The sequence below is a fragment of the Bolinopsis microptera genome, chromosome 1, assembly GCF_026151205.1.
Source record: "Bolinopsis microptera isolate Bmic1 chromosome 1, MBARI_Bmic_1.0, whole genome shotgun sequence".
NCBI classification, from domain to species: Eukaryota; Metazoa; Ctenophora; class Tentaculata; order Lobata; family Bolinopsidae; genus Bolinopsis; species Bolinopsis microptera.
In genome coordinates, this window is record NC_087072.1 from 16,954,401 (window position 1) to 16,981,591 (window position 27,191).

Sequence of the window (27,191 nt, forward strand, 5' to 3'; positions counted from 1 at the left end):
AGTTATGAAGCAATATAAGGTCTCAAGTGCCTAGTTTTAAAGATATTCACGAAAAACTGTTTTTGGCTCATCGCAGCCTGAATTACCAGATTATTTTTATATCTCGAGCTACAAAGGTCGTAGAAACTTCTCCGATAGTGAAAAATATTCGCAATGAGCACATTTATATAAGCTTTATGAATCATTATATGCTCTAAAATGCTTATTTGTAGAGATATTAGCAATTTTGGCTACACCAATACAAATTTGGTAATTCGTTTTGTCTTTTTGTTGCAAATTTTCACGTTGCAATTTTCAAGATGCGGTTTGTGGCTATCGATAGGGCTTTATATGCTATTGTATGGTTTTGATACAATCCTTCAGCACGGTCTGACATAGGCAATAGGGGTCACAAACCCTGAAATGTCAGGAACTGGGCAGTGGCCGAGATAAATATTTGATAATAAATTGGACTCTTGACTCACATACATCTTTTCAACGGTTAGTTAGACATCTTAAACCAGTATTGAACGTTGAGTAAAACTTCTGATCCATTTGTAGCTCAGGTAATGTGCCCCAGAACCTCACGCCTGAGTGACAGTGGGCCTTATCGATCATGAGCCGCAAATCACAATGACCTTGGGCCTCAGAGACTAGGGTATTCGTACTCTTGGCTTAAATTGGCTCTTCGTTAATATCATCAATCAGGTTTATAACTTCTATATTATCTGCCTGTCCAGTGTCCACCTGTCTCTTTGAGATTCATTATTACTTCGAGAAGCTCCACTATCATGCTGACACTATACAAGTCCAAGGTACGCAGTTTAATCGAATACTGCTGCCCATTATGGAATCCATCTAAAGTGTCAGATATACAAGAACTGGAAGGAGTTCAACGGACATTCACATCTCGAATAGCAGGAACCAAATACCTTGATTACTGGGGGAGATTAAAAAACTCTCACTCATGTCTCTACAACGTCGAAGGGAACGCTATATACTGCTACACATGTGGAAGATCCTCCATGGGTCCATCAGCAACGATCTGAAGATTAACTTCACCTCAAGACCTCGAACTGGCATTAAAGCAGTTGTACCCTCCCTACGAAAGGGTGATGCTGCTTACCACCAGAGTCTCTATGACAAATTGTTCGCTGTTATTGGCCCACGTCTCTGGAATTGTCTTCCTGATTACATCAACAGGATGGAAGAATTTGAATCCTTCAAAATACAACTCACATCCTTGCTCCGGCAGATCCCTGACCAGCCTCCGGTCAAGGGATACACATCCCTCAATACCAACTCCATCCTGGAATGGGGAAAGGATCCTGTAACATCGGAGCTATGGGGCGGTCAAGATAGTTGATGACCCTGTTGCAGTGCGCTAAACCCAACAAAAGTAACAAAAGTAATAATAGTAAGTTCAGTCATTTCGCTTCTGTTCAACTGTAGGTGTAATGAGGGACTTCAGTCCAGCAATATCTCTAAATTTAGCAATATCTGGTTTCGCTACTTTTAAGGTAATTGTGTTCAGCAAGCAAGTTTGTAAGTTTTCAGTCCTACTGCCCCAAAATATTGGCCCCCAGAGCACTGGTAATGCTGGAGTACTGGTAATGCACATGGTAATGCTGATTTTTTGCTAAACATAGCTCTTTTTTAAGTTCCTTTTTCAGCAGTCTTCCCTATCATACTGGCATAAAAACAGATTCACCTCCTTTATCTCTAAATATAATCTTGAACCTGGGCTCTACAGGTTATCGAATGTCCATCTCAGCATTTACAACATACATCGAGTCATAAATTAGAATTATGTGGGGCACAGAGTCACTGAGGGACAGGTATCGTTGGGCCCGAAGTTCTGGGACCCAAAGTTGCAGGTGCCAGAGGTCCTGTGGCTGACAATAATTGGGGCACGAGGTTGGTGGACATTCGATAACTTGTAGAGCCCAGGTTCAAGATTATATTTAGAGATAAAGGAGGTGAATCTGTTTTTATGCCAGTATGATAGGGAAGACTGCTGAAAAAGGAACTTAAAAAAGAGCTATGTTTAGCAAAAAATCAGCATTACCATGTGCAATGTGCATTATCAGTACTCCAGCATTACCAGTGTTCTGGGGGCCAATATTTTGGGGCAGTAGGACTGAAAACTTACAAACTTGCTTAATGCTTGCTGAACACAATTACCTTAAAAGTAGCTAAACCAGATATTGCTAAATCTAGAGACACTGCTGGACTGAAGTCCCTTATTACGCCTACAGTTGAACAGAAGCGAAATGACTGAACTTGAAGTAATAATGAATCTCAAAGAGACAGGTGGATACTGGACAGGCAGATGATATCTATATCATCTGATATAGATATAGATATAGATATATCTATATCTAACTTCTATAGAAATTATAAACCTGATTGATGATACTAACAAAGAGCCAATTTAAGCCAAGAGTACGAATACCATTGTCTCTGAGGCCCAAAGTCATTGTGATTTGCAGCTCATGATCGATAAGGCCCACTGTCACTCAGGCGTGAGGTTCTGGGACACATTACCTGAGCTACAAATGGATCAAAAGTTTTATTCAACGTTCAATACTGGTTTAAGATGTCTAACTAACCGTTGAAAAGATGTATGTGAGTCAAGAGTCCAAGTAATTATCAAATATTTATCTCGGCCACTGCCCAGTTCCTGACATTTCAGGCTTTGTGACCCCTATTGCCTATATCAGGTGCTGAAGATTGTATCAAAACCATACAATAGCATATAAAGCCCTATCGATAGCCACAAACCGCATCTTGAAAATTGCAACGTGAAAATTTGCATCAAAAAGACAAAACGAATTACCAAATTTGTATTGGTAGCCAAAATTACCGATTTTTGCTAATATCTCTACAAATAAGTATTTTAGAGCATATAATGATTCATAAAGCTTATATAAATGTGCTCATTGCGAATATTTTTCAATGTCAGAGAAGTTTCTACGACCTTTGTAGCTCGAGATATAAAAATAATCCGGTAATTCAGGCTGTGATGAGCCAAAAAACAGTTTTTCGTGAATATCTTTAAAACTAGGCACTTGAGACCTTATATTGCTTCATAACTTGTATATAAATAAGGCTATTGCGGTTATTTTTAGCCAATATTCAAGTCTCTAAGTCTTTTAGAAGCCGAGATACAAAAATCCCAAATTTGCGACTGAGGGCAATTTAGAAATTTTGCCCTGTAGGACTGGGACTAGCGATACAAAATTTGCCCCTCGGTGATTTGAGTTACCAATGACCTATTTAACCCGATTCAGTAGCAAAAAACTCTATGCAGCGAAGTGCACACTCAACCCCTGCCTGCTACTGGAGTATATATGTTTCAACAAAGTACTGGTCCTTTACTGGTCCCATACTTTTATATTTTTCAACATTGAAACCTATATTTTGATGACAAGCAATAATACATAATCTAAAAGATCAAGCTAGAGACATTTTATTCTTTGAATTGTTCTTCTTAAATGCTTAGTTCAGCGTGTTTTATTTTCAGTTTAAATAATTTATGAAATCAGTATGATGATGCAAACGTTTATGCTTGTTATGATTATGTGAGAATGAATGAATGTGGGGATTATATATTAGTCAATTTGTTTGTAATTATTACAATAGATATAATATTATTGAAGTTTTCTCAGAATGGGGTTATTTCTTAACATGATTATATCATTTCAACTAAGTGCAGTGTTGTTACTTTAAATGCGTAATATTTACCTGACATATTACATCATCTTCAGAAAGTGTAATTTTACATTAAAATTCTGTCCGTTATCCTTGGTATTAAACAATGTTCAAATACTTTTGGTTTACCGTACAGTGATATTTAACAACGTTTGACAGGATGGAAGTGTTTGTCAAAGAGTTTGAACAAGAAGTGCAAAGAAATGATGAAATTCCCGAAGCTATCATCGCCATCCAATCACTGATACGATACATCGAACAAAGTAATGTAGGAACACTTCAACAACTCATAGAGGAGCTTCAGGTTTGCTAGATTTTTAAAATGCTCTCCTTCTTTTCATCCCATTTTATTTCGATTTTGATTGCTGCATTTTTCTTATGATTGATTGTAAACCGAGACGGTGCCCGGGTGGTTCTCATGACCAATTTTAATCTTAACAAATATATAATAAAAATAGTAATAATCCCTCACAAGGGCACTGCACTCTTAATAGGAAAATGCCACACTGTGTAGATCATCACTTTACGACGGAATTTAAACCGCATCAGACAAATATTTGCGAAAACTTAAAGTTTTGTATGCTCCAACGGCCAGAAAGAATAACTCGACAAATAAAATTGTTTATCACAATGGGACGAGTCCCCATCCTCTTACAAACATTATCGACCCTAATATATTAGCAAGACATGTATTGAAAAAATACACTCATCTCACAAAAAAATTGTCCCTTTTTTGATGTAGTGGTGCTTGTTTGGCTCAGCGTTCTTCTTCATTAGCAAGTTTTGAACAAGAAGTTTATGCATAACTCGATCCTCTGATGAGCGGTCTGGCCTAATGAATTAATGAAGACTGAGCTAAACTTCGCTGGCTGTCGCAGCTTTCAAGCTTGACTGAGTATCTGATAGGCTGTACTGGAACTGGACAGAGTAACCTTGACTAGCCGAGTAGTCTTCTCCTTCAACTTGTCAACTCTACTGAGCTCCCTTGCTGGTTTCAGTTCAATCTCCTCAAATATGTCTCCGACAGTTCTGTTCAAGTCTTTACTGGAATCTTCAGGCAAACCGAGAATCATGATATATATCCCCATCTCTCCATGTAGAGAATGTTTATTTTTAGTAGCAAAGTTTTAGGTAAAATCTGACTTATTGAATTGTTTTTCCCCATTTCACAGAGGAAATGTGTAAAGAAGCATATGCTGTAACCTTCATTTGAGTAAATCCTGCCACTTACAGTTCGTCCACTTTTTACTTCCTTTGGTTCTCCATGGTTTAACTTTTCAACTAGATTATATATCTGAAACTTCCTAGATCTAGTTTTTCCAATTTGGAGAAGTCTGTCACTGTAATACCGATAGTTCAGCCATTTTAAAAGATTTTTGGCTGATTTTTTTACTGAACATTACTTACAATCCGTACAAGAAGCCATTGAAAGGATTATATAATTGAACGATAAATGACGAAGTTACAGACCAAACAAGGTCGAAAAAATAAAAATTGAAATTTTTCCCACTTCTAAAGTTGTACATTTCACCAATCACCCGGGTCAGCAGATATCGCTTCAAAAATTCTTGTGAGTGTAGCTGATGATCATATCAAACTTTTTGGAGTAGAACTTCTCTCAGATTTGAGTTTTAAGCTATGTAATGTGGCCTCAAACGACTTAGTAAAATTCATCGTAAAAAAGGGCAAAAAAGGCAGATTTAAGGCTTAAAATGCCTATAACTCAGAAAGTATCAGTTTTTTTGAAATAATTTCTACAGAATCGTAATCAGCTTGATAAGACGAATCTTTTAGGGAATATTTTTAGAAAATTTTGAAGGTGTGCAATCTTATTCTTTTTGTCTATTTAACCATAATATAAAATAAAATCGATGTTCGGAGCAAAAACGTTTTTGGTGTATCTCCCCTTAATACTTCCCCAATTAGTACCTGTTCTCTTTTTTGAATAATTTCCATTATACTGTGTAACTCTGAGATGTGTAACTCTGAGATGTGTAATTCTGAGATTCACAATACTAACTCTGTCCCCTGCAGGAGTTGAGTAGTCTACTAAAGTCAGCAGCTGGTACCTCAACAACCTCCGTCGTGTCCGGATGTGACCTGTTCGTTCGTTTCATCACTTTAATGAGGAACCGCAACATGGGACCTGTTGACAGTGACATATGGGAGTCCAAGAGCTTTGATCCTGTTAGACATTTCCTTTTAGACCGTGGCAACCAGTTCATGAAGAGACTGATGATGTCGCGGAAGAAGATCGCCCAGCTCGCATACCCGTTTATTACAGATGGAGTCACGGTGTTGGCTGTTAGTTTATCTCGGGTGGTTTTGGAGATTCTCTGTAAAGCTCATGATAAAATGAAGAAGTTCAATGTGCTGGTTACTATCTCTGAGCCTGATAAGGAGGGTGCTATGATGGTGAAAGCGTTGAGAGACAAAGGAATCCAAGCCACACAGATATTAGACTGTTCCATTGGGTTTGTTATGGAGAGGGTTGATTTTATTCTGGTGGGCGCAGTGGGGGTAGTGGAGAATGGTGGGTTGATCAATAAGATAGGAACTTATCCTGTTGCAGTTATGGCCAAATCACTCAACAAACCTTTTTATGTTGCAGTTGAAAGTTTCAAGTTCTACAGAAACTATCCGCTATGTCAATTAGACTTACCCAACGATTCAAAATATTTGAAAATTGAAGAGAAGGGCCATCCGACAGTTGATTTTACTCCTCCCAATTTGATTAATAAACTTTTTACAGATTTAGGTGTGTTGACTCCTTCAGCAGTTAGTGATGAGCTTATAAAACTGTATATTTGAGATTTATATGTGTTATGTGGTTTAAGAAATGTTTGGGAATTATGTGGTACAGTCTTACTAGTTACTAAGCTTGCTTCAAAATCGTTTATATTCTTTAAATGTTCTATGTCTTATACACGAAATTAGATTTTTTGCAGTGCTACTGTGCAGTTTGGAAGTGATTACGGTTTCTCAAGTATTAAGATTTGATTCTGGTCAGGGTTCACATTTCACAAGTGGTGATGATGAAATACTCATATTGATGTTTTTTTTTTCATTTTAAATTGTAAATTATTTGAATTTCATCAAGCTGTTTTCTTGAATAGATTTACCATATCTAACCAAAACTATCCATCATGGAAAATGTTAAATGATTCATTTGGTCCGTCTGTTAATTAACTAATTAATGATCCAATTATCTAGGTACATGAGTAGTGGCAGATGGAAGGTATGGACGCCTATTCGCCCTCATCGGATAACGACGAAAACATTGGTGAGCATTATTCCAATAAATTTCCAATAAAGTATCATGATAAGTAATAAAATATCTGTTTTTTAATTTTTTACACATGCATGCTTTTATTTTAAATGATTTCGAGAATTTTTACTTGAAAATGTCAATCGTCGGTTTCACTTCAAAACCACGTTAACTTTTGCACTTCATATTTAAACAGAATTTCTTTCAAGGTTTTAGTAATTAGCAGGATATGTTACATGGAAATGAAGATTTTTAAGTTATGTAATAAGTTATATATTAACTTATATATTAGTAAATTAGAGTATTGATTGTTTTACAAATTGTGTTAATGTTCTGTAATGTATTCAAGTTTGTGTTTTTCTCTCGTCATACTTTCTCTACGATAAAAATTTTATTAACTTGAAATGCAGTGGAATTCCTAAAATACCGGTAAAATTTAATGCATTCCATTTTCGTACCACGACTGTCGAAAATTACTGGCAAAATTACTAGCAATACTGAATACATGGACTCTCAATTAGACTCTCAATTGTGCTAATCTGGCCGTCGAAAGATTTTGGAAATTTTTGGCTTACAGCGCAGCTGTTAGACCGAATCAGAATTCTGACTTTGGCCGGAAACAATTTGTAGCCGTTTTTTACTCTAAGACGTGAGAAAACTATTTCAATTTGGCGTGTTCGATCACTGCATTGCATTGTGCGTTCCGTTTTTCCTCTTGATAGCCATCAGAAATTACTTGCAATGTTTGGCTTACTTTGCATTATATTGCGTAACCATTTAGGGCGCCAAACTGACCGCAATTATGTTGAGTCACCGCATTGTGCAACCATTTCCACCCTCTTTAATCACTATCAAAGTTTTAAACTAGAAATTGTCCTATAAAATTGTTGGCTCCGATTTTTAAGCTGAGTACATGTTCCTCAGCGATAAAAATAAAACTATTAAAAATTTAACATTCGAAAATCATCGACACTAAAATTACATAATTTGATAAGGGTCACGTCCTATAACCTCAAGTCTGTCATTCCTCAAAAAAGCTAACTCTCTCTCTCTCTCTCTGTTCTGGTCAACGGTTTCTGGCCTCTTACTAAAAGATGGAGGCCTTCTCACCGTGCCCACAGAATGCAACTCCTGCTAGCTGCACGCCAGGACTCCCAAAGTATATACGAAATCATAAAATAATAAATATCAATGCAACAGACCCCTGGAGTCTTGAAGCTGTCACTACCTGTCTCAGAGCAAACCCACTTCCGTTGTAGTACTTCTGCGGGCAGACAAGGGACTTCCGAGCAAGGTCAAAGCCTGGGAGATATGTCTCTATGCAGAGATGGGCCTAGGTTGAGTTCCTAGTATGGGATTTAGCGAAAGTTCCTGGCGAAGAATCCTAGGAGGTTACCCAAAAGGGTTTTCCCTATCCAGTCTTGTCGACTGTTCCACAAATTTGAAGATATGATTGTAGTTTACTGTTTTTAAGGTAGAGTTTACCAATTATCCTCATTCTGAACGTCATGATCTGGATGCACTTGCAGAGGAGGTGCTGGGATGTTTCTGCTTCCCCTGAAAAGTGTTCACAATCTTGCGTCTCGAAGTTGACGTTGTTTGCAACGTTCTGAAAATAAACTAGTGGGCTGTGACCTATCCTGAAAGCGACCATGTAAGCCATCTGATGTGAGTTCCAGAAAAATTAAAGTTCCTGTATTTATATTTGTGGAGGAACATCTCAAGTGGAATGTTCCTTTGTCACTGAGTGTGGCCTAATTGGGAGGAAGGGTTCTGGTCCTATGGGGATGTTGTTGGATTGATCGTCCCTTGCGAATTCGTCCGCTAGTTCTTTACCGTATACTCCTTCATGTCCTGGAGTTCTACTCGATGAGAATACATAGTGAGTTGAGTTGGTCTGAGATGTTCAGAACAAACCTGGAGTTAAAACTGGTGCTGTTAAGCGCTTTAAATGCAGCCTGGGAATCTGAGATCCTAAGTTATCATTAGTCCAGATACTTGCCATGTATAACGCAAATAGCGGGTACAATTTCCTCAATGAACCTGAAGAAGGAATATCTGTCCTGAAATGATACCATGTATCGTCGAGCTAAAAAATGAATCAAAAGTTCGAGTAAATCGTTAAACGTTGTATGTCCTATTTGCATCCCCTAAGCATTGCAATGATGTTTATTCCTGGTCCGGTTAGCTTTGCGTCACAGAACTAAAGAAGTCCACTATGCTTTAGTGAGCTATGCTGTCCACCAGGGTACTGTAGATCTAAGGGTTCCCCGTGTAATGGGGCAGGCTGTGAAAAAGCATCTCTGCAGGATGTCCGAGATGAACTGTTTTCGAGTGTTGAGAACTTCCGCTGTAGAACTGAATAGAAGCAGTTGCAGTAGGGGTGTCAGTCAAACTCTGCTGCTACTAGATGATTGTAGAGCGTCCAGTCACACTTCAATAAAGAGTGTGGCAAAGCTAACCCGGTCCCCTGAAAAGTGGTTACTGGAGGAAGAAGTGCCAGGAATTCTCGCTATCAGTGTGTCCTCGTAGTCAGAGTTGACATCCCTAACACTGTCTTATCACGAGCCTGTGTCTAGCGTGTGTCAGCCCTAACGCATTAGCTGTCTTAACTGAAAAGACCTGAAAAGTGGTTACTGGAGGGAGAAGTGCCAAGACTACTCATTATCAGTGTGTCCTTGTAGTCAGGATGAGCGAATTGGGATCCCTAGCTCTGTGGTGGGTGACTTCGATGGGACCTGAAAGCTGAAAGAGAATTTCCTGGTGATTTAATAGCTCTTAGAGCTATGTATCTGTGTCTAACGTATCGTCGTTTGTGTGTGTACTATCTTGTAACCTGATATCTGAAAGAGAAATTTCCTGGTGCTTGGTAGCTGTTAGTGTTGACTTCCTGGTTCCTATGGGAACTTTGAGTTGGCAAGTCCCAACCTTTGTACTCAACAAGAGAGCACACCACCCGTTAGTGCCAACCAGGCCACACCACGTGGAGGTTCGGAGAGGATTTCGTGACCCCAAAAAAAGCTAACTCTCTGATAAACTCTTTAAAAATCCTCTATAAAATCCCCCAAAACCTGCTCTCCAAGAAACTATGTCACATCAAAACGTATAATGTACTAAAAACTTGTAAACATTGTCCTGTCCTGTCATATAATAAATGTTTTGATTTTAAGATTTACTCCCAAAAAACATTTGCAATACCTCGCTATGATATAAACTTAATTGTTAAAGTTCATATAATTTCAGTGTCCGAGGAAACATAATTCCACGTGTCACACACCATGCACACTCGCTCTCGGCTACTGGACACAGTGCACTATGACGACACTTATCAGCACCTTCTAGTGGCTAGCTCTAAAACACAATCCTGTGAGTGCTTTCAAATTCTAGCAGCATGTTAATCACTTTTTTACATGTTTTGATTATCGTAACAAAAATTCCTATGATATACCACTTGTGTGTATAATGCAATGATTTACTCTTAAATATCATTTTTGCAATGCCTCTATAAAATTTTCTTTAGGCCGTTTAGTGGCCATTATCGATCTTCAATGAACATTCTTAAGACGATCCATAAATCAAATAGACTGGAATGCTGATTAATTGAAGCTAAAGTTTCCAAACTCCATATTTTATGGGCTACATTCCATAACTCACAGCACAGCGCTTAATTTGTTATTTACAGCACAATAATTAGTTATAATTCACAATAATTAACAATAATTAGTAATGATCCATAGTAAATGTGTCTCCCTGATCCCGTCTTTCAGCTCTTCATAATCCATTCGTCATAATTAGTGCAGCATATTCTAGATCATTTAAATTTGTCTTTGAAGTTGTACTGTAATCTAATTTTAAATGCGTGCACAATGAATGACCATACAGCTTGCCATCTAGTTTAAAATTTAGCATGAAATACCGCAAAATTTAAAAAGAATTAATCACCACACGATTACTTCGACAAAATTAGCTCGATTTTGATCATATTTTGGGATCATTAGTCCATATTAGAAACTAATATATAACGGCCCGCAACCAGACAGTTTTAAATTTCCTCGCAGTCCAGTGTCGTCTCCCTAACACTTTTCTTTGCCCTGGGGAAAAACGGTAAGATCTTCTAAAAATGTCCTCTCTGGCTCCAAATTTCCTTTCAAATCAAAAATTTCCTCGCAGTCAGACTGCCAGACTGCTGTTTTCTGGATGTGGGTCCAACGGGAATAATATATAATTTAACAAACTTGCCAGTAATCTCGAATGGTACACGCGATTTAAAAATTCAGATCCGTTATTTTATGACAAACGTTCAAAGGAAGCATACAAAGTTTATGATTAGACGAAACCGAATATTACACAAAACTTATTCTTAGAATCTGCAGAATGATCCCTAAATTGTCAGAGAAAGTAAGGCGTACATTTTTAATTGAATAATGGGCTACACAATGACACAATGTAGCACATAGGCGAACAACGTTATCATTTTTGAGTTGATGAAAAAGAAAATACAATGGTGAGATGGTTGATTTAATCTGTATTTCAGAGTTGAGGTCTAACAAGGGTGGAGCTGGAGCTGTAGAGAGTCCCGAACAAACCAAGAAATCAGGAAACCTCTCCGGAGACGAGGACTCCGATGTGAACTACGACGAGGTCGTGTCACCAGAGGAACAGATCGAGTCTCATCCGGCCAGCTCTGATGAAGAACAGTTTCATGACGTCACAGAGTTCAATGATGACGTAACAGGGCATGTTAAGCGGGACTCCAGTAACGACACGTCCATAGCTAATGGTGACGACAATTCTAACGGAGCAGAGGCAGACGACGAGGAAACATCTCGTGATGTTCCAGATCACGTGTACATGGATGAGAATTCTAACCCTGACGAGAAGAATCCAGAAGATGCGATGAGTCCCGGAGAGGATGATGAGGAAGAAGAGTTTAATAATCCTGTCAGTCCTGCGGTATCTGGCGAGGGAGATGTGACAAGTGACAGAAATGAACACCAACAATCTAGAGAAGAATATATGGAGTCTGCAAAGCACGATGCTATCAGTGAAGATGAAGATATGGAACCCGAAGAAGAAACTTGTAAGATTGAGAGTGAGGAGGCTGAGGGTGGTGTGTTTGCTCAGCATCATGAGCCTATATCTGATTATGAGAAAGAGGAAGCGAAACTAACCGGAAAAAACGAGCAGCTTCTAGAGAAGAAGGAGACGATTTCTGAAGATGAGCGGGAACATGATGATGAGACACTTGACACTCAAGCTGAAGAAACAGAACTGGAGAGTAGGAATGAGGAAGAGAAACCAGAAGAAGATGAGGACGATCTGGATATTTCCAGACAAGAATACCTACCTGACGAGACTATCAGGTCTCCGGAAGGAGAGGTGAACGAGACGATGACATCTTACTCACCTCGTCCTGACTACAACCCTGAGAACTTTGAACCCTGCACCCCACCAGAAAGGGAACCAGAGGAGAGAACAGAGGAAACTCCTCCTCCTGAAGATACAGTTTCTTCAGTACGGCCTACCACACCATCCTACTCAACAGATCGACCCATGACCCCAACAGAGCTTCCAAGGAGCCCAAGTGAAGGCCCCAAAACCCCAACCGGAGGCTCCAGGAGCCCAACTGAAGGCCCCAAGACCCCAACTCATGGTCCTAGGACCCCGACAGAACGCCACAGATTCCCCATCTGAAGGTCCCCGAACCCCCACAGGACCAGCTCCTGCAGACCAACCCTTCTCTCCTCGAACTCCCAGCCCTGTTTCGTCTCCTACCAAACAATCTGCTGAAATAACCAGTGTCACATCTGCTGATCTGTCCTTTGAGTCTGTCACTTCTGAGGAGTGTGTACCTCCCTTTGATATGATGACAGAAAACGAATACGTCTCAGCTTCTAAGTAAGTTCATCATCTTAATCTAGCTTATTTCTAGCTTTATTTATTTTCTTACGAATCTTAAAGTCCATTCAAAGTCCACATATCGGTCAGAATTGAATCTGATATTAAACACATTACAAATTGGTGTGTTAACTAACAAAACTAAAGATATGTGTACAGGCAGAGATCACGCAAAGACAAGAAGATGGTCTGTTTGTGCGAGTTCAGTGCTGAAGATCCCTCTACACATTGTTCTGACAATTGTCTTAATAGAGTCCTCATGATAGAATGGTTAGTAATTGTATCTTCACGTGAGATATTGTATTTCATGTCATATTGTAATGAATGGCTTGACTTATAGTACAGGGAAATCCGTCTGAAAAAATCGATCTGCCGACACACAAAGCTTACAAAGGATTTTTGACGTTTTTGAGTCCTAATATATGTCCTTTATGGCTGACCAACTTTTCCAAACTTTTCCACGTGTCTTAAGGCCACTTTTTGCCACTTTACCACTTTTTACCACCTTTCTTGTTTGTCAAATATCTTTAGTTGTGAACATCGTAGAAAGTTGCAGATTAATCGAGGGTGTTCATATTATCAGGAAGAAAAACTTTTGTGGAGACAATTTTTACCTCAGATAATCAATTAATTGGATAATTATCAATTAGCTAATTAGCAAAAATTTGAAATTTTTTTATTGGCTCAAAATGATCGGAAGAGCTTAAAACACGGAGAAAAGTAGTTTTTAGAAAAACTTCGAAAATTTTTCACTCACATTTTTTTTTTCAAGACTTGGAAAAAATTTCGAATTTTCGAAATTTTTTTTCGACAAAAGTTATCAAATTGCATGAAACGTGGAGTAAAATGCTTTTAAAAAACAACTTCCTGAATTTTTGTTTTCAAGAATACTAAAATCACTTATATTTGTAGTTGGAGTTCAGTAAATCTCGGCAGATTTTAGTAATCAGGAATTACTAAATCGAAATAAATAAAAGGACTGAAACTGAAAAACTTTAACCACAGGATATTAGAGTTTCATAATTAATTACAGTACATCCTTATCGATTTTTACAGAAACTCCACCAAATGCACATTTAAGATCGAACCGATAGCCTGCTCAATGCTCATGCTGTACTACGATAATCGCATAATATAAATCAAGAGGCTTGCATATGAACATATTAACATATTGACATGGGTGTAGAGTTGAGCCTGTACGGAACCTATGTAATAAATAAAACCTCTCTGAGTCTGTACCGTCAATCGTGCTAATCTGAACCGGCCTACCTTGATTACCATCTAACTCTTATTCTCTCAATAATTAGACCGAGTTGTGCAAGAAATACGATTTATCATAGCTCATAATAATTACATTACCCACCAAATGCTATCGCATGTGGTGGGTGTGTAAATAATATCGAGCTGTTTTCAATCACACTATCACAATAAGACACAATACGTGTACATTATATGGCCCTTAATGCGGTATATGAAACGCTCTTTATCGGGGTGTTTCTATAAATCTATAGACTATACCGTACATTTCTCGTTTCTCCCGCGAAAGGCTGGTATAGAGAGCTAGAGGTTTTACTGTATCACGAAAACTTCTACTTGTCCTCATGGCTCATTGACAGCTCGAAGAAGGCAAGAAAAGATCAGAAAGCCTGAAATGTCAACTTGCTCATTTTAATGCTCTTCGATCCGTCCCACATTGATCCCGAGCTGATCATCATGACCCCAAAATATTCTGCGGCTAGAACCTGTCTTTTTACTTCACAACATCAGGATTGCAAACCAACATAATTATCACCGTCTTTACTACCCCGCGGCTCTTTCCCATGCCCGACGCTTGTATCTAGATCTTACCTTTGCCCGTATCTTACTCTTTTTGATTTTAGCCGACCTTGACATATTGGAGTGATTTGAGGTATCTCACATAGCGACTGAAGCGGTATGCAGAACAATACAAAACAAGTCACAGTAGATGTTGGAAGGTGTATTTACACTGGCTTCCTACTTCCTAGCTCTTCCTTGGTATCCATCGTCTTTTCTTGCCTTCTTCGAGCTGTAAATGAGGCCAAGTAGACTTTTTCGTGATAAACTATACCGGGTCTATCGAGGTATAAAGCGTTTCATATACCGCATTAAGGGCCATTTAATACAAAAGTATGATTGAATACAGCTCGATAAGTACTTACATCACCCACTAAATGCAATATGAGCTATGATAAATCACATTTCTTGCACATCTTGGTCTAATTATTGAGGAAAATAAGAGTTAGATTGTAGTCCAGGTAGGCCGGTTCAGATTAGCACGATTGACGGTACAGACTCAGAGAGGTTTTATTTATTACATATTATGCGATTATCGTAGTACAGCATGAGCAGGCTATCGGTTCGATCTTAAATGTGCCTTTGGTGGAGTTTCTGTAAAAATCGATAAGGATGTACTGTAATTAATTATGAAACTCTAATATCCTGTGGTTACAGTTTTTCAGTTTCAGTCCTTTTATTTATTTCGATTTAGTAATTCCTGATTACTAAAATCTGCCGAGATTTACTGAACTCCAACTACAAATATAAGTGATTTTAGTATTCTTGAAAACAAAAATTCAGGAAGTTGTTTTTTAAAAGCATTTTACTCCACGTTTCATGCAATTTGATAACTTTTGTCGAAAAAAAAATTCGAAAATTCGAAATTTTTTCCAAGTCTTGAAAAAAAAATGTGAGTGAAAAATTTTCGAAGTTTTTCTAAAAACTACTTTTCTCCGTGTTTTAAGCTCTTCCGATCATTTTGAGCCAATAAAAAAATTTCAAATTTTTGCTAATTAGCTAATTGATAATTATCCAATTAATTGATTATCTGAGGTAAAAATTGTCTCCACAAAAGTTTTTCTTCCTGATAATATGAACACCCTCGATTAATCTGCAACTTTCTACAATGTTCACAACTAAAGATATTTGACAAACAAGAAAGGTGGTAAAAAGTGGTAAAGTGGCAAAAAGTGGCCTTAAGACACGTGGAAAAGTTTGGAAAAGTTGGTCAGCCATAAAGGACATCTATTAGGACTCAAAAACGTCAAAAATCCTTTGTAAGCTTTGTGTGTCGGCAGATCGATTTTTTCAGACGGATTTCCCTGTACTATTATCAAATTATCTAATATCCATGTACATAGTACAATTTAATGGATCACCTCATTTCTTTTCTTATGTAAGATGTGATAAAGATAGATAATATGATGTAATTTTAATATTATAAAAGCTATAGACATAAGATTAATAGATAGTGTAGGTGTGCTCTGTTTTGACTAACAATTGATCTATTTCAGTAATTCCAGTCTATGTGTCTGTGGTGATCTGTGCAAAAATAAAAAGTTTCAAAAAGCGGAATACGCCAAATGTGAACCCTTTTACACTGGGGCCAAAGGTTGGGGGCTGAAAGCTTCTCAAGATATCATACCTGGGGACTTCATTATGGAGTACTGTGGCGAGGTAGTGAACCAGGCTGATTTTACTAAGAGGATGGACGCGTACGGCAAAAAGAGGAACAGGCATTACTATTTCATGACTATTAGTAAAGATGAGATTATTGATGCTCAGATTAAGGGTAATCTATCTAGATTTATCAACCACAGCTGTGAACCCAACTCTGAAACACAAAAGGTAAGCATGCAACAATTCTCTTAATCGCATCTCAGCAATAGCAGCAAATCTGGGGAAACTTTGAAATACACCAATTTGAAGCATTTAACCCCCCCTTAAAAATCTAAGATTATGAATTTTAGTAATCTGATTATTTACATAGGTCCAAAAATGTCATAGCTTCATGATAGTGCAACGAAAAAAATCTCAGAACATTATGGTGCTGAGTTAGGTGGTTAAGTAGTCGAAAAATGACTGATTTGTTAGTGGACATTTTTTATACCTCTAACACCCAAACCCTTACTACAGTGAAGATATAAGTACTACAGTTAATATTGATGGTCATTATTGAACAAAAATGGTTCATTGACACATAGTTGAAGAAGGAAATTAAAAAAATTAATAAATGTGGTCTGTGGAGTGGTTTATTTGTTTATGTTATAGTGTACGCGTGCGCGCGCGCTAGCGCGTACTTAACCATCTGTAGGCCAACATATTTAGTCTAGGCTTAAATTCTTTATATATTATGTCACCACTATGGTGCCCAATACTTTTAGTGAAGGTTTGATGTAGAACAGTTAACCACCAACTGTGGTATATCAAAAAAACCATGTTTGTACGCGTGCGCGCGCGCTAGCGCGTACTTAACCACCTGGTATGGCACAGCATTGAAATATCACCATAATTTCAAAAGCAGAGGTCACCATTCAGGTGCCCAAAACTTTTGACTATGGTCCCAATACCATAAAACCTTAGATGTGGCCTCAATGTGGTTAAAACATGTTTATTTTGGACTTTCGGTCAACAGAAGCCATCACAAATTAACCATTATTCAGCAACCTCCGAACTTTTTGTGCCTTATTTTGTTTTGATATTTGATTATGAGAGATAGCTGGAGGATAATAAGTGATTTTAAAGATAATGCAACAAAATGTGTGGCCGTATGGTGGTTAAAACGACCAAAAACACTGATTTTGGTCAATTTTAGACCTTTATTAACCATGATGGACACAACATAGGACTCAGCAATGTTTCTGGTCATATAAATGAGCAGGTAGTTATATCTAGATAATGTAGCATGGCCAGCTATAGCTTTACAAAGCTAATATGTGCTCTAAAAATGGTTAATTAGTGCAAATATAGGGTATTTTCGAGACATTTTAACCACCATAGCTGCACATTGATCATAATGCATGAACTTGGGGTCAATTATGGATTTGCAAACAAATATACACTCATTTGGATAGCAAACCATTATCTGAAGTTCATATTGTGGTTACTTTTCACTTTAATAGATGCCTTGTTCAACAGCCTAGCAAGTAATATAGCCCTTTTAACCACTTTTATGACAACATTTCTTGAAAAATTTTATCAAGACCCTTCAAATGTCCTTTGTTGACCAGAAAATGTTGACTAAAATCATTAATAATGTTTTGATTGGTGGTTAACAACAAATTTTGACATTTTAACCATCTTTTTAGCACTTTTTACGAATATTAACCACCTCTAATCAACCATACTATTAAATTGCACATTTGTGATAAAAAATTATCATCCATGCACAAATGAACAACCACCACTATACATCTATAATCGGAGCAATATTTATAGCTCACCGTTCATCTTAAATTTAACCACCATTAGGACCACAAAATGCCCCCCATGAGGTTTGAAAACTTTTGTGATAGTTGCACCATGATATGATCTCAATATAATGACTACTCAGTTCATAATATCATATCTAAAAATGGTGGTTAACCCTAAAACTGGTATTTTAACCACCATAGTGGCCACATAGATGACCCATTAACCACAATTATTCAACATAACCATACTGTAGTGTTTTGTGCACCAGAAAAACATCACTCCAACATTGAGATTAACCACAATGAGCTGCAACATAATGTTGAAGTCAACATACTCAAATTATGTGAAAAAAGTCAATGTCCACCAAGTTTCCCCAGATTTGCTGCTATTGCTGATCTATAAACATTTTATATTATCTACTAATATCTGTTATTCCACATCAACACCCTTTATAATATTTATTCTAAATATGAGTGACATTTTCCTCCATTGCAGTGGCGAGTAAACGGAGTGCTGAGAATAGGATTCTTTGCTTTGAAGAGTATTAAAAAAGGAGCAGAACTTTCATTCGACTATCAATACCAAAGATACGGGTCAGTACCTGTCTATTTATAACTTCTCATCATCATATTCTTTATAAATAGTACTTACTGCATTTTGACAGCTTCTTTAAAGGATACACAATCAATTAAAGATTCTGTGAAATATGTGAAGATGTGACAATTTAGAGAGCACAATGGATCAATATATTTTAATACTTATTATATCCATTATCCAATTACAACTATTAAATACCCCAGAGAATAACACTACACCCCTCCCCCAGAGAATAACACTGCACCCCTCCCCCAAAGAATAACACTGCGCCCCTCCCCCAGAGAATAATACTGGACCCCTCCCCCAGAGAATAACACTGCACCCCTCCCCCAGAGAATAACACTGCACCCCTCCCCCAGAGAATAACACTGCACCCCTCCCCCAGAGAATAACACTGCACCCCTCCCCCAGAGAATAACACTGCACCCCTCCCCCAGAGAATAACACTGCACCCCTCCCCCAGAGAATAACACTACACCCCTCCCCCAGAGAATTACACTGCACCCCTCCCCCAGAGAATAACACTGCACCCCTCCCCCAGAGAATAACACTGCACCCCTCCCCCAGAGAATAACACTACACCCCTCCCCAGAGAATAATACTGCACCCCTCCCCCAGAGAATAACACTGCACCCCTCCCCCAGAGAATAACACTACACCCCTCCCCCAGAGAATAATAGTGCACCCCTCCCCAGACAATTACACTGCACCACTCCCCCAGAGAATAACACTACACCCCTCCCCAGAGAATAACACTGCACCCCTCCCCCAGAGAATAACACTACACCCCTCCCCAGAGAATAACACTGCACCCCTCCCCCAGAGAATAACACTGCACCCCTCCCCCAGAGAATAACACTGCACCCCTTCCCCAGAGAATAATACTGCACCCCTCCCCCAGAGAATAATACTGCACCCCTCCCCCAGAGAATAACACTACACCCCTCCCCAGAGAATAACACTACACCCCTCCCCAGAGAATAACACTGCACCCCTCCCCCAGAGAATAACACTGCACCCCTTCCCCAGAGAATAATACTGCACCCCCCCCCCCCCCAGAGAATAATACTGCACCCCTCCCCCAGAGAATAACACTGCACCCCTCCCCCAGAGAATAACACTGCACCCCTCCCCCAGAGAATAACACTACACCCCTCCCCAGAGAATAACACTGCACCCCTCCCCCAGAGAATAACACTACACCCCTCCCCCAGAGAATAACACTGCACCCCTCCCCCAGAGAATAACACTGCACCCCTCCCCCAGAGAATAACACTGCACCCCTCCCCCAGAGAATAACACTACACCCCTCCCCCAGAGAATAATAGTGCACCCCTCCCCAGACAATTACACTGCACCCCTCCCCCAGAGAATAACACTACACCCCTCCCCAGAGAATAACACTGCACCCCTCCCCCAGAGAATAACACTACACCCCTCCCCAGAGAATATCACTGCACCCCTCCCCCAGAGAATAACACTGCACCCCTCCCCCAGAGAATAACACTGCACCCCTCCCCAGAGAATAATACTGCACCCCTCCCCCAGAGAATAATACTGCACCCCTCCCCCAGAGAATAACACTGCACCCCTCCCCCAGAGAATAACACTGCACCCCTCCCCCAGAGAATAACACTGCACCCCTTCCCCAGAGAATAATACTGCACCCCTCCCCCAGAGAATAATACTGCACCCCTCCCCCAGAGAATAACACTACACCCCTCCCCAGAGAATAATACTGCACCCCTCCCCCAGAGAATAATACTGCACCCCTCCCCCAGAGAATAACACTACACCCCTCCCCAGAGAATAACACTACACCCCTCCCCAGAGAATAACACTGCACCCCTCCCCCAGAGAATAACACTGCACCCCTCCCCCAGAGAATAATACTGCACCCCTCCCCGGCCCCAGAGAATAACACTGCACCCCTCCCCCAGAGAATAACACTGCACCCCTCCCCCCACAGAGACGATGTTCAGAAGTGTTACTGTGGTAGTGACAAGTGTAGGGGGACCCTGGGAGAGAAGCTATCTGAACTAGCTCCCAAACCAGAGAGAGAGAGTCCTCAGAGAGAAGACACTAGCAGTCCCACTACTAATAGTCCCAGACCCAAGAAGAAAGAAAGTGACACGGTAAGAGTGAATTGTGCGAGCCTTGTTAGCGTTATAAGCCTATAAGGTTTTAATCTGTCAACTTGTTACTACTTACTACTATTTATTATGTCTGTAGGTACAATGTGTATAATGTGGAAGATACGCACTTTATATCATTTTATTCTCAAAGAATTTTAACTATCGACCAAATCCTGGAGAAGATTCTATTCTATTAAATTTTGAAAGTTTGTCTGTAAATACACCAGGCCCCTCCTCTAATACTGGTCCCCTTACAGCTGGAGCAGTCACTGAACAGGATAACGCGTGATGACGGCAGCTTATCATCACCTGATAACGCGTTGCAACTTAGCAGACTAATGGTACAAACTGACAGTGTCGAGCACAGACAACTCATCCTCAAAACTATACAGGTTACCTTACTTCCTACATTCTTTGGGAAATCTTCCAGATGAATTCCGCATTTTTTACGAGAGCTCATGACACGTACTAATTTATCTTACCTAATTATCGACCGTGAAGTTTGAATTATTGTTTGAATAGAAAATTAGAATCTCACATTTTTGTTTGCAGAGTACATCAGAGGCAGCAACACTGAAGAGATTCTTAAACTATCAAGGTCTTAACATCATGTGGTCCTGGATGGTTGACGTTAACGAGTATCCTGCTTTGATACGCGGTGAAAATAAACTAACTATTATTAGAGCGCTGCAAGGACTCCCTATATCCACCAAGAATGCAGTCGAGGACAGTAAAGTTATCAAGGTACACTAAAATTACACGATCCTGAACATTGATTTACCAACTATTCTCAAGATCTGCAGTCATTAGTACGAACTATATTATGCTCTGGATACTGGATAGTGTTACGTCCTATCACCAACGTAAAATAGGCACGATTTACAACAATAACGCCCTGTTTCCTTGTGTAGGTATTAAAAAAGTGGGTAGATAACGAACAGAGCAGTAACAGTTCCCAAGCTGACAGCAGCGAGGAGTCAGCGCCTGTTGCCGAGGAAACAGAAGAAACAGAAACAGAGAAGAGTGCCGAGGAGATTGAGACAGAGAGACAGGTTGTGGAGACAGGCCAGGCACTCCTCGATCAGTGGAACAGTCTCAAGGAAGTTTTCAAGATACCTAAGAAGGATAAAAAGGACACTAAACCAGTCGCTTTGAGTTCTCGTGAGTCTTTCGAACAGCTTCTTTTATTTGTAAGACTTGAATTTATTTTTGATTTTTAGCTTTATCCAAAGATGATTATAATTTGAACAGTAGGATTGTACATACATACATAGCCACGGTAATAATAGTACCATATTTCAGGTTCAGGGCCGGCTACATTCTCTTTAGGATCATTCTTACAGTCAGCGAACGAAATGGCTTCGGGCTCACCCCCGAGCACCTTCCCTTCTAGAACAATCTCTGTGGATCAAGCTGACTACGAGTTGCCCATGTCATTTGGCTCCACAAAACGAGAATACAGTGACCCGTCGCGCGACAACAGGGACAACAAGAGACGACGGGATGATAGGGATATTAAACCCGGGGAAAACAAGTGGGATCAGTCGAGTGGTGGCGGGGACCGACATCAAGGATATGTAGTCCACGAGAGTAGGCTAAACAAGCTCAGGGGTGAAAGTAGGTGGGACTCAAATGAAGATAGTAAGAGCAAGGACAAGAGTAAGATCGAGGATAAGGATGTCAAGTCCAGGGATGAAGGACACCGGGGCAGCAGCAGACGGGATGACCGGGGCAGGGATGATAAACGTGGCAGCAGCAGGCGGGACGATCGTCGGGATGATCGCAGAGATGACCGCCGTGATGACCGTCGGGATAAGAGAGACTACAATCGTCGGGATGATAGGCGAGACGACAGAGGTCGACACAACGACCGACGAGATTACAAGAAAGACTACGATACTGAATACAGCTCACGTTACTCTTCCAGAGGATCACGTGACACCTCGAGATCACGTGATGATGAGTATAAAAGCAAGGACCGATCCTCGTCTAGGGAGAGGAAGGGGTCGAAAGAACGCGGAGATAAGCGGGAAAAAAGTGAAAATAATTCAGGTCAGGAAACTAAACACACTCAAGAAACTAAAATGGATATTGATGACAAGCCCACACTTCCAACCACCTTACCAAAATCTCTCACACCAGCTAAACCTGAGGATCCACCGATCCGAATATCACCCGAAATTCAGAAGCAGCCGGAATTGCCAAGTTTTACACAACCTCCAGCTAGTTTACCACTTCCTGTTGGTATGCCACCTTCTCTTTCTAACCCTCCACACAGAATGCCTGGCTATCCTCCTTTTAATCCCAGGAATGCTGGCAGTTTCCCCAGATTTGCTGGATCTTTACCCATGTTCAAGCCTCGAACGGAATCATCTGAACTATCCCGTCCTGAAAGGCCAGAACAAACCAGACCCCACCTCATGCCAGGACTATCAGATATGAATCTGCAGCAGCGGCCGCCAATGCGCATGCGCTACAGGCCTCCTACTGACATGAGCAGAATGCAGCGCCCGCCATTCGATTACAGGGGTGCTCAACAGACTTTGAGGTCCCGATTTGACCAACCTTGGAACAACGCTTTAAGATTCCAGCAGAACCGATTTACTTCACATCAGTCAGAACTCCAGACCCCAACTAGTTTATCAGATAACAGTTTACCACAACGACCATCAGGTGTCAGAATGCCCGCCGGCAGTAGAATGCCCTCCATGCCCGCTGGTGCTAGAATGCCCTCCCACCCTGCAGGCTCTAGGATGCCAGGCATGCCTCAGACTCAACCACTCATTCCTCAACACAGGATGCACCAGCCAGGTCTTGGAATGCAGCAGTACGCTTTACCATCCCAGGGCCACAGATTCCCTGGGGTTCACGCCATGCCTCAAGAACTGTTTAAACAGATGGCTGAACACTCTCTTGCTGGTGGACTTGTCACTCCCATCGCATTTTCTCAACAAATACAGGTTTGTCAAGACCGTTAACAGATAACTTTAAAGAGAACTCTATTTTCTGGTACAAAGTTATGTGATAGAAGTGGAACCAAGAAATAATATCGAATTAGGGTGGCTAGCGGGAACTGAGATATAGCTAGTTTTTATGTCAATTTGGTGTACAAAACACGATTTCAAGAGCGCGCGTAGTGCGCACATTTCAACAATAACGACTAAGATTTTACCATACGTATGCAACTTGGTATGTCGCGTACACATTTGGTTGTACGCAATAAATTATGTTAAAGTAAATGGTTATGACTCGTAATTACCTTTCACTTCCCCTGACACCGACATATCTCAGGGAATGTTCCAGAGCCAAGCAGGTGGAGGTCTAGCTGCCACTCCCCCCGTCACCTCAATAGCGCCAGTTCTCCCGACCTCCATTCCATCTTCACAAGGTAAACTAATTTCATTAGTTTAAGTGTGGCGTAATTTGCTGTAGCTACTGTTTTATGTTTAAGGAAGTTTCGAATTAACATAATTTTTGTTATGCTCAAGTTCTACAAAATACCGTGGAACTGCTTGAAGAAAACATCTGTAAGAGTGGCTAATCCATGACATAATATGTTCATTATATGCAAGCCTCTTGATTTATAAGCATTAAAAGGCAGCACATCATTCTTGTTGAAATATCGATCATTTTCCTGATTGGGGACTCCGACTCCTACTTTAACCGAGATTTTTTAAAATTAACGAATTCCGTAGATAAGTGAGTCCTTAGCGAAATCTGTAAAAATGTACAGGAATCAATGAATTATATACCCCGAAGTTTCGTTGCCCAGATCAATTTTCGTGAGCTTATTTGCCCTTAAATGATGCAGCAAGGATTTAGGAGAAAGTATGCAAATAAAATCCTTTAGTCGTAGACAATCGAACGTTTTGTTAGGCCTGTCCACTGATTGATTTGAAGCGAAAGTGTAACATTCAGAAGCGGCTCCAGTGGCGTAACGAATGGCCCCGCTGACCCTGCTGTGCGGGGGGGGGGGGGGCAATCGTCGTTTGAATGTGTGACAATTTTGAAAAACTTTACTGAGGTACTAGCAAAACTACGCGTTTTGCTCTAGAAACGCTTTTTTAAAGATTTTACTGGCGTATCCTCTAAAACTATGATTTGTTAAATTTTAGGGGGGGGGCGCCAAAAGGGGAGAGGGCGCTTTTTCGGCGAAGGGGGGGGGGGGAGGGGGGTGCCAACAGGCAACGTTACGACATTATGCGGCTCGTGGGTTGGGTGTTATAGTGAATGTGGGTTTTAGGTCGCTTCTGAACGGGAATTTAAAATGTTCGTACGAAATCCGAATGCGCTTTGTTTCAGTTTGCTGACTTCTTTTCCCCTTAGGTATGCCTGTCTCGCAGCCTGCACTGCCCAAAGAACCGGAAGTGGAGAAGAAGCCTCAAGTTAAGCCTGCTCCTTCATCAATTACACCAGTGGTGAAGCCTGAAGAGAAAAAGCTCCCCCCTCACTGGAGAACTGCTAAGGATGCTGAAGGGAAGACTTATTACTACCATGCTATTACCAGGTTGGTTTACTTTGTTTAGTCTTTATACAATTTTGTGTCACTGTATTTGTAGTTTAAGTTGACATTCTAAATGGCCTGTAACCAGCCAAAAGCTTGTATCTGAAGACTTTACATCCACGCACCTTCATTAGTGTGGATGTTATATTATGATTAGTTATTGTTATTCTATTGATATAAGTATATCAATGTTTGTTTGTTACAGAGAGACACAGTGGGATGCACCTGTAATTGAGGAGCCAGGAGTAAGGAAGATTGAAACACCCTCCTCCCCTGTAGCACAACCTAAACGTCAACCTGTTGTAAAGAAAGTTAAAAGAGAGGAGTCCCCTGTTAAAGTACCCAAAGTAAGTAAACCTAATGTATAGCCCTCACATAAACTTCCAAAAGTAGGTATCATTTAGACGATGTAACCAGTTAGCCAGTTAGTCTCGTCCTAATTGATAACTTAACTAGTTTATGTAAAGTTTCACTTTCATTATTTTATGTTTTTACTTTATTTCAGCAAGCAACTCCCGTCAAAAAGGCAGAGCCTGAGGTGGACCCAGCAACCAAGAAAGCTATGGCAGATTTCAAGGGTTCGCTGGCTAAGTTGGTGGTAAATGTGCTGGGAAAGTACAATAAGGTGGACTGTAAAGTGGGCCGGATTATGGACAACAACGATTTCAAATACATCGCTCGTAAGGTGAGTCTACTACAAAATGTACAATTCCTCCTTTTCTTGGCTCCCTTCAAGTTGTTAGATGATGGTATGACCTCACAGTGCACCAGTGTCTTTAAGAGTTGTGGGAATCCCGTATAGACATTTCAAATGCAGAAAACTTTCACCTGGGCCCCACTGATATGCGACTTAGGATTTTTTTCCTGAATCTTGATTTATTTCAGTTAACTCACGGATTGACAGAGAAAGAACTTGCGAGAAAAGGTGCCACCGAGCTTGCAATCACAGACAATCTCAAACAGCGAGTCAAGCAATACATCACAGCTTATATGAGTAAATTCGGGCCCATTTACCACAGAACTTAGCGATATATTTTATACAGTAATGATATTATAACTTCTCGAGATATCTCAATATTTATATTTTATTCGCCGGAATACATGACCTGGAAAATCTAGACAGTAATCTGTTACAAATAGATCAGCCAATCCGCATTTTAAGTTTTAACTTTCGCTTCGATAACCTTTTTACGAGTACTTGTGTCGAACAGTCTGCAAAATAAACAAATATTTGTATGTACACTATCACTTTTGAAAGTTAACCCGAAAGAGTGCTACTTCTCTGTTTTCATTTATTGCCGCAAGTGAACCCGTATCTATCTACTGGCTCTTTATGATGTTTGAAGTTGAACTTGTGTTTAAATTTTGATTGGTTTGCATGTATTCATTTAATTATAACTGTTTAGTGTACTACAAGATTGGTCTTTCAGTTTTATATAAATTTAAAATAGATTATATTATTTATACATTATAACACGCCTCGACATTCGCATTCGACAGTATCACACAATAGCAAATAGCTGATTTACGTACTTGTGACCAAATAAGACCTAGAAAATGCGATACGGTTTCTTCTTCATGGTCACACATAGCACTGGTGCTAGACTTACAAACGGTATGAAGGTATTTGTTTAGCCGACACTGTCAGGTGACAAGTTTCTGGGCGGCATTCCGTCTGGGGTCCCCAGGTAAGCGACAAGGTGCACTGCACTTCTGTATTTCTTTCTGTTATTACTGAGTGTAGTGACAGTGTCGTGATGATAGTGGCATGTTTTCTACCTAGTGCCGTCCTGGTATTATCGGGATTTCACTGCCGCAGTTTAAAAGGGTAGGAGCATTTACCCGTTGAGTCAAAACCCGCATTAGGTGAGCAATTCTATTCGGA

General features: G+C 40.1%; 4 protein-coding genes across 5 annotated transcripts in view; 3 read left to right on the top strand and 1 right to left on the bottom strand.

The window, feature by feature from the left end:
* The window catches only part of LOC134825991 (lysosomal cholesterol signaling protein-like), a 383,362-nt gene that overhangs the window by 193,492 nt on the left and 162,679 nt on the right, over positions 1 to 27,191 (bottom strand). The window lies entirely within an intron of this gene.
* On the top strand, positions 3,839 to 6,514 carry LOC134823904 (translation initiation factor eIF2B subunit alpha-like). Its single transcript, XM_063835504.1, has 2 exons — positions 3,839 to 3,997; positions 5,728 to 6,514. The coding sequence occupies exons 1-2, from the start codon at positions 3,854 to 3,856 to the stop codon at positions 6,502 to 6,504; spliced, it is 921 nt and encodes a 306-aa protein (XP_063691574.1). The 5' UTR covers positions 3,839 to 3,853; the 3' UTR covers positions 6,505 to 6,514.
* Positions 6,885 to 26,789, top strand: LOC134823888 (histone-lysine N-methyltransferase SETD2-like). Of its 2 annotated transcripts, XM_063835494.1 has the most exons (16): positions 6,896 to 6,976; positions 10,205 to 10,327; positions 11,496 to 12,859; positions 13,019 to 13,129; positions 16,171 to 16,504; positions 18,566 to 18,663; positions 20,637 to 20,802; positions 21,060 to 21,194; positions 21,355 to 21,546; positions 21,714 to 21,963; positions 22,105 to 23,762; positions 24,094 to 24,190; positions 25,129 to 25,309; positions 25,512 to 25,653; positions 25,812 to 25,991; positions 26,192 to 26,773. In XM_063835494.1, exons 3-16 carry the CDS (start codon positions 12,612 to 12,614, stop codon positions 26,330 to 26,332), a joined length of 3,933 nt encoding a protein of 1,310 aa, XP_063691564.1. In that variant the 5' UTR covers positions 6,896 to 6,976; positions 10,205 to 10,327; positions 11,496 to 12,611; the 3' UTR covers positions 26,333 to 26,773. The 2 variants fall into 2 exon arrangements, with proteins under 2 accessions (XP_063691558.1, XP_063691564.1); XM_063835488.1 differs by lacking the exon at positions 10,205 to 10,327 and having other exon boundaries at positions 6,885 to 6,976; positions 26,192 to 26,789.
* Positions 11,471 to 12,591, top strand: LOC134821201 (germ cell nuclear acidic protein-like). Its single transcript, XM_063831926.1, has 2 exons — positions 11,471 to 12,475; positions 12,580 to 12,591. The coding sequence occupies exons 1-2, from the start codon at positions 11,471 to 11,473 to the stop codon at positions 12,589 to 12,591; spliced, it is 1,017 nt and encodes a 338-aa protein (XP_063687996.1).

What these genes read in the sequence shown, in the direction of transcription:
- LOC134823904 (XM_063835504.1), top strand. Translation starts at nt 3,854, where the DNA reads ATGGAAGTGTTTGTCAAAGAGTTTGAACAAGAAGTGCAAAGAAATGAT. An exon ending in AACTCATAGAGGAGCTTCAG is followed by an intron (nt 3,998 to 5,727) that starts GTTTGCTAGATT and finishes TGTCCCCTGCAG; the next exon opens with GAGTTGAGTAGTCTACTAAA.
- LOC134821201 (XM_063831926.1), top strand. Translation starts at nt 11,471, where the DNA reads ATGGTTGATTTAATCTGTATTTCAGAGTTGAGGTCTAACAAGGGTGGA.
- LOC134823888 (XM_063835488.1), top strand. Translation starts at nt 12,612, where the DNA reads ATGGTCCTAGGACCCCGACAGAACGCCACAGATTCCCCATCTGAAGGT. An exon ending in AGAGTCCTCATGATAGAATG is followed by an intron (nt 13,130 to 16,170) that starts GTTAGTAATTGT and finishes GATCTATTTCAG; the next exon opens with TAATTCCAGTCTATGTGTCT. An exon ending in CATTTTCTCAACAAATACAG is followed by an intron (nt 23,763 to 24,093) that starts GTTTGTCAAGAC and finishes GACATATCTCAG; the next exon opens with GGAATGTTCCAGAGCCAAGC.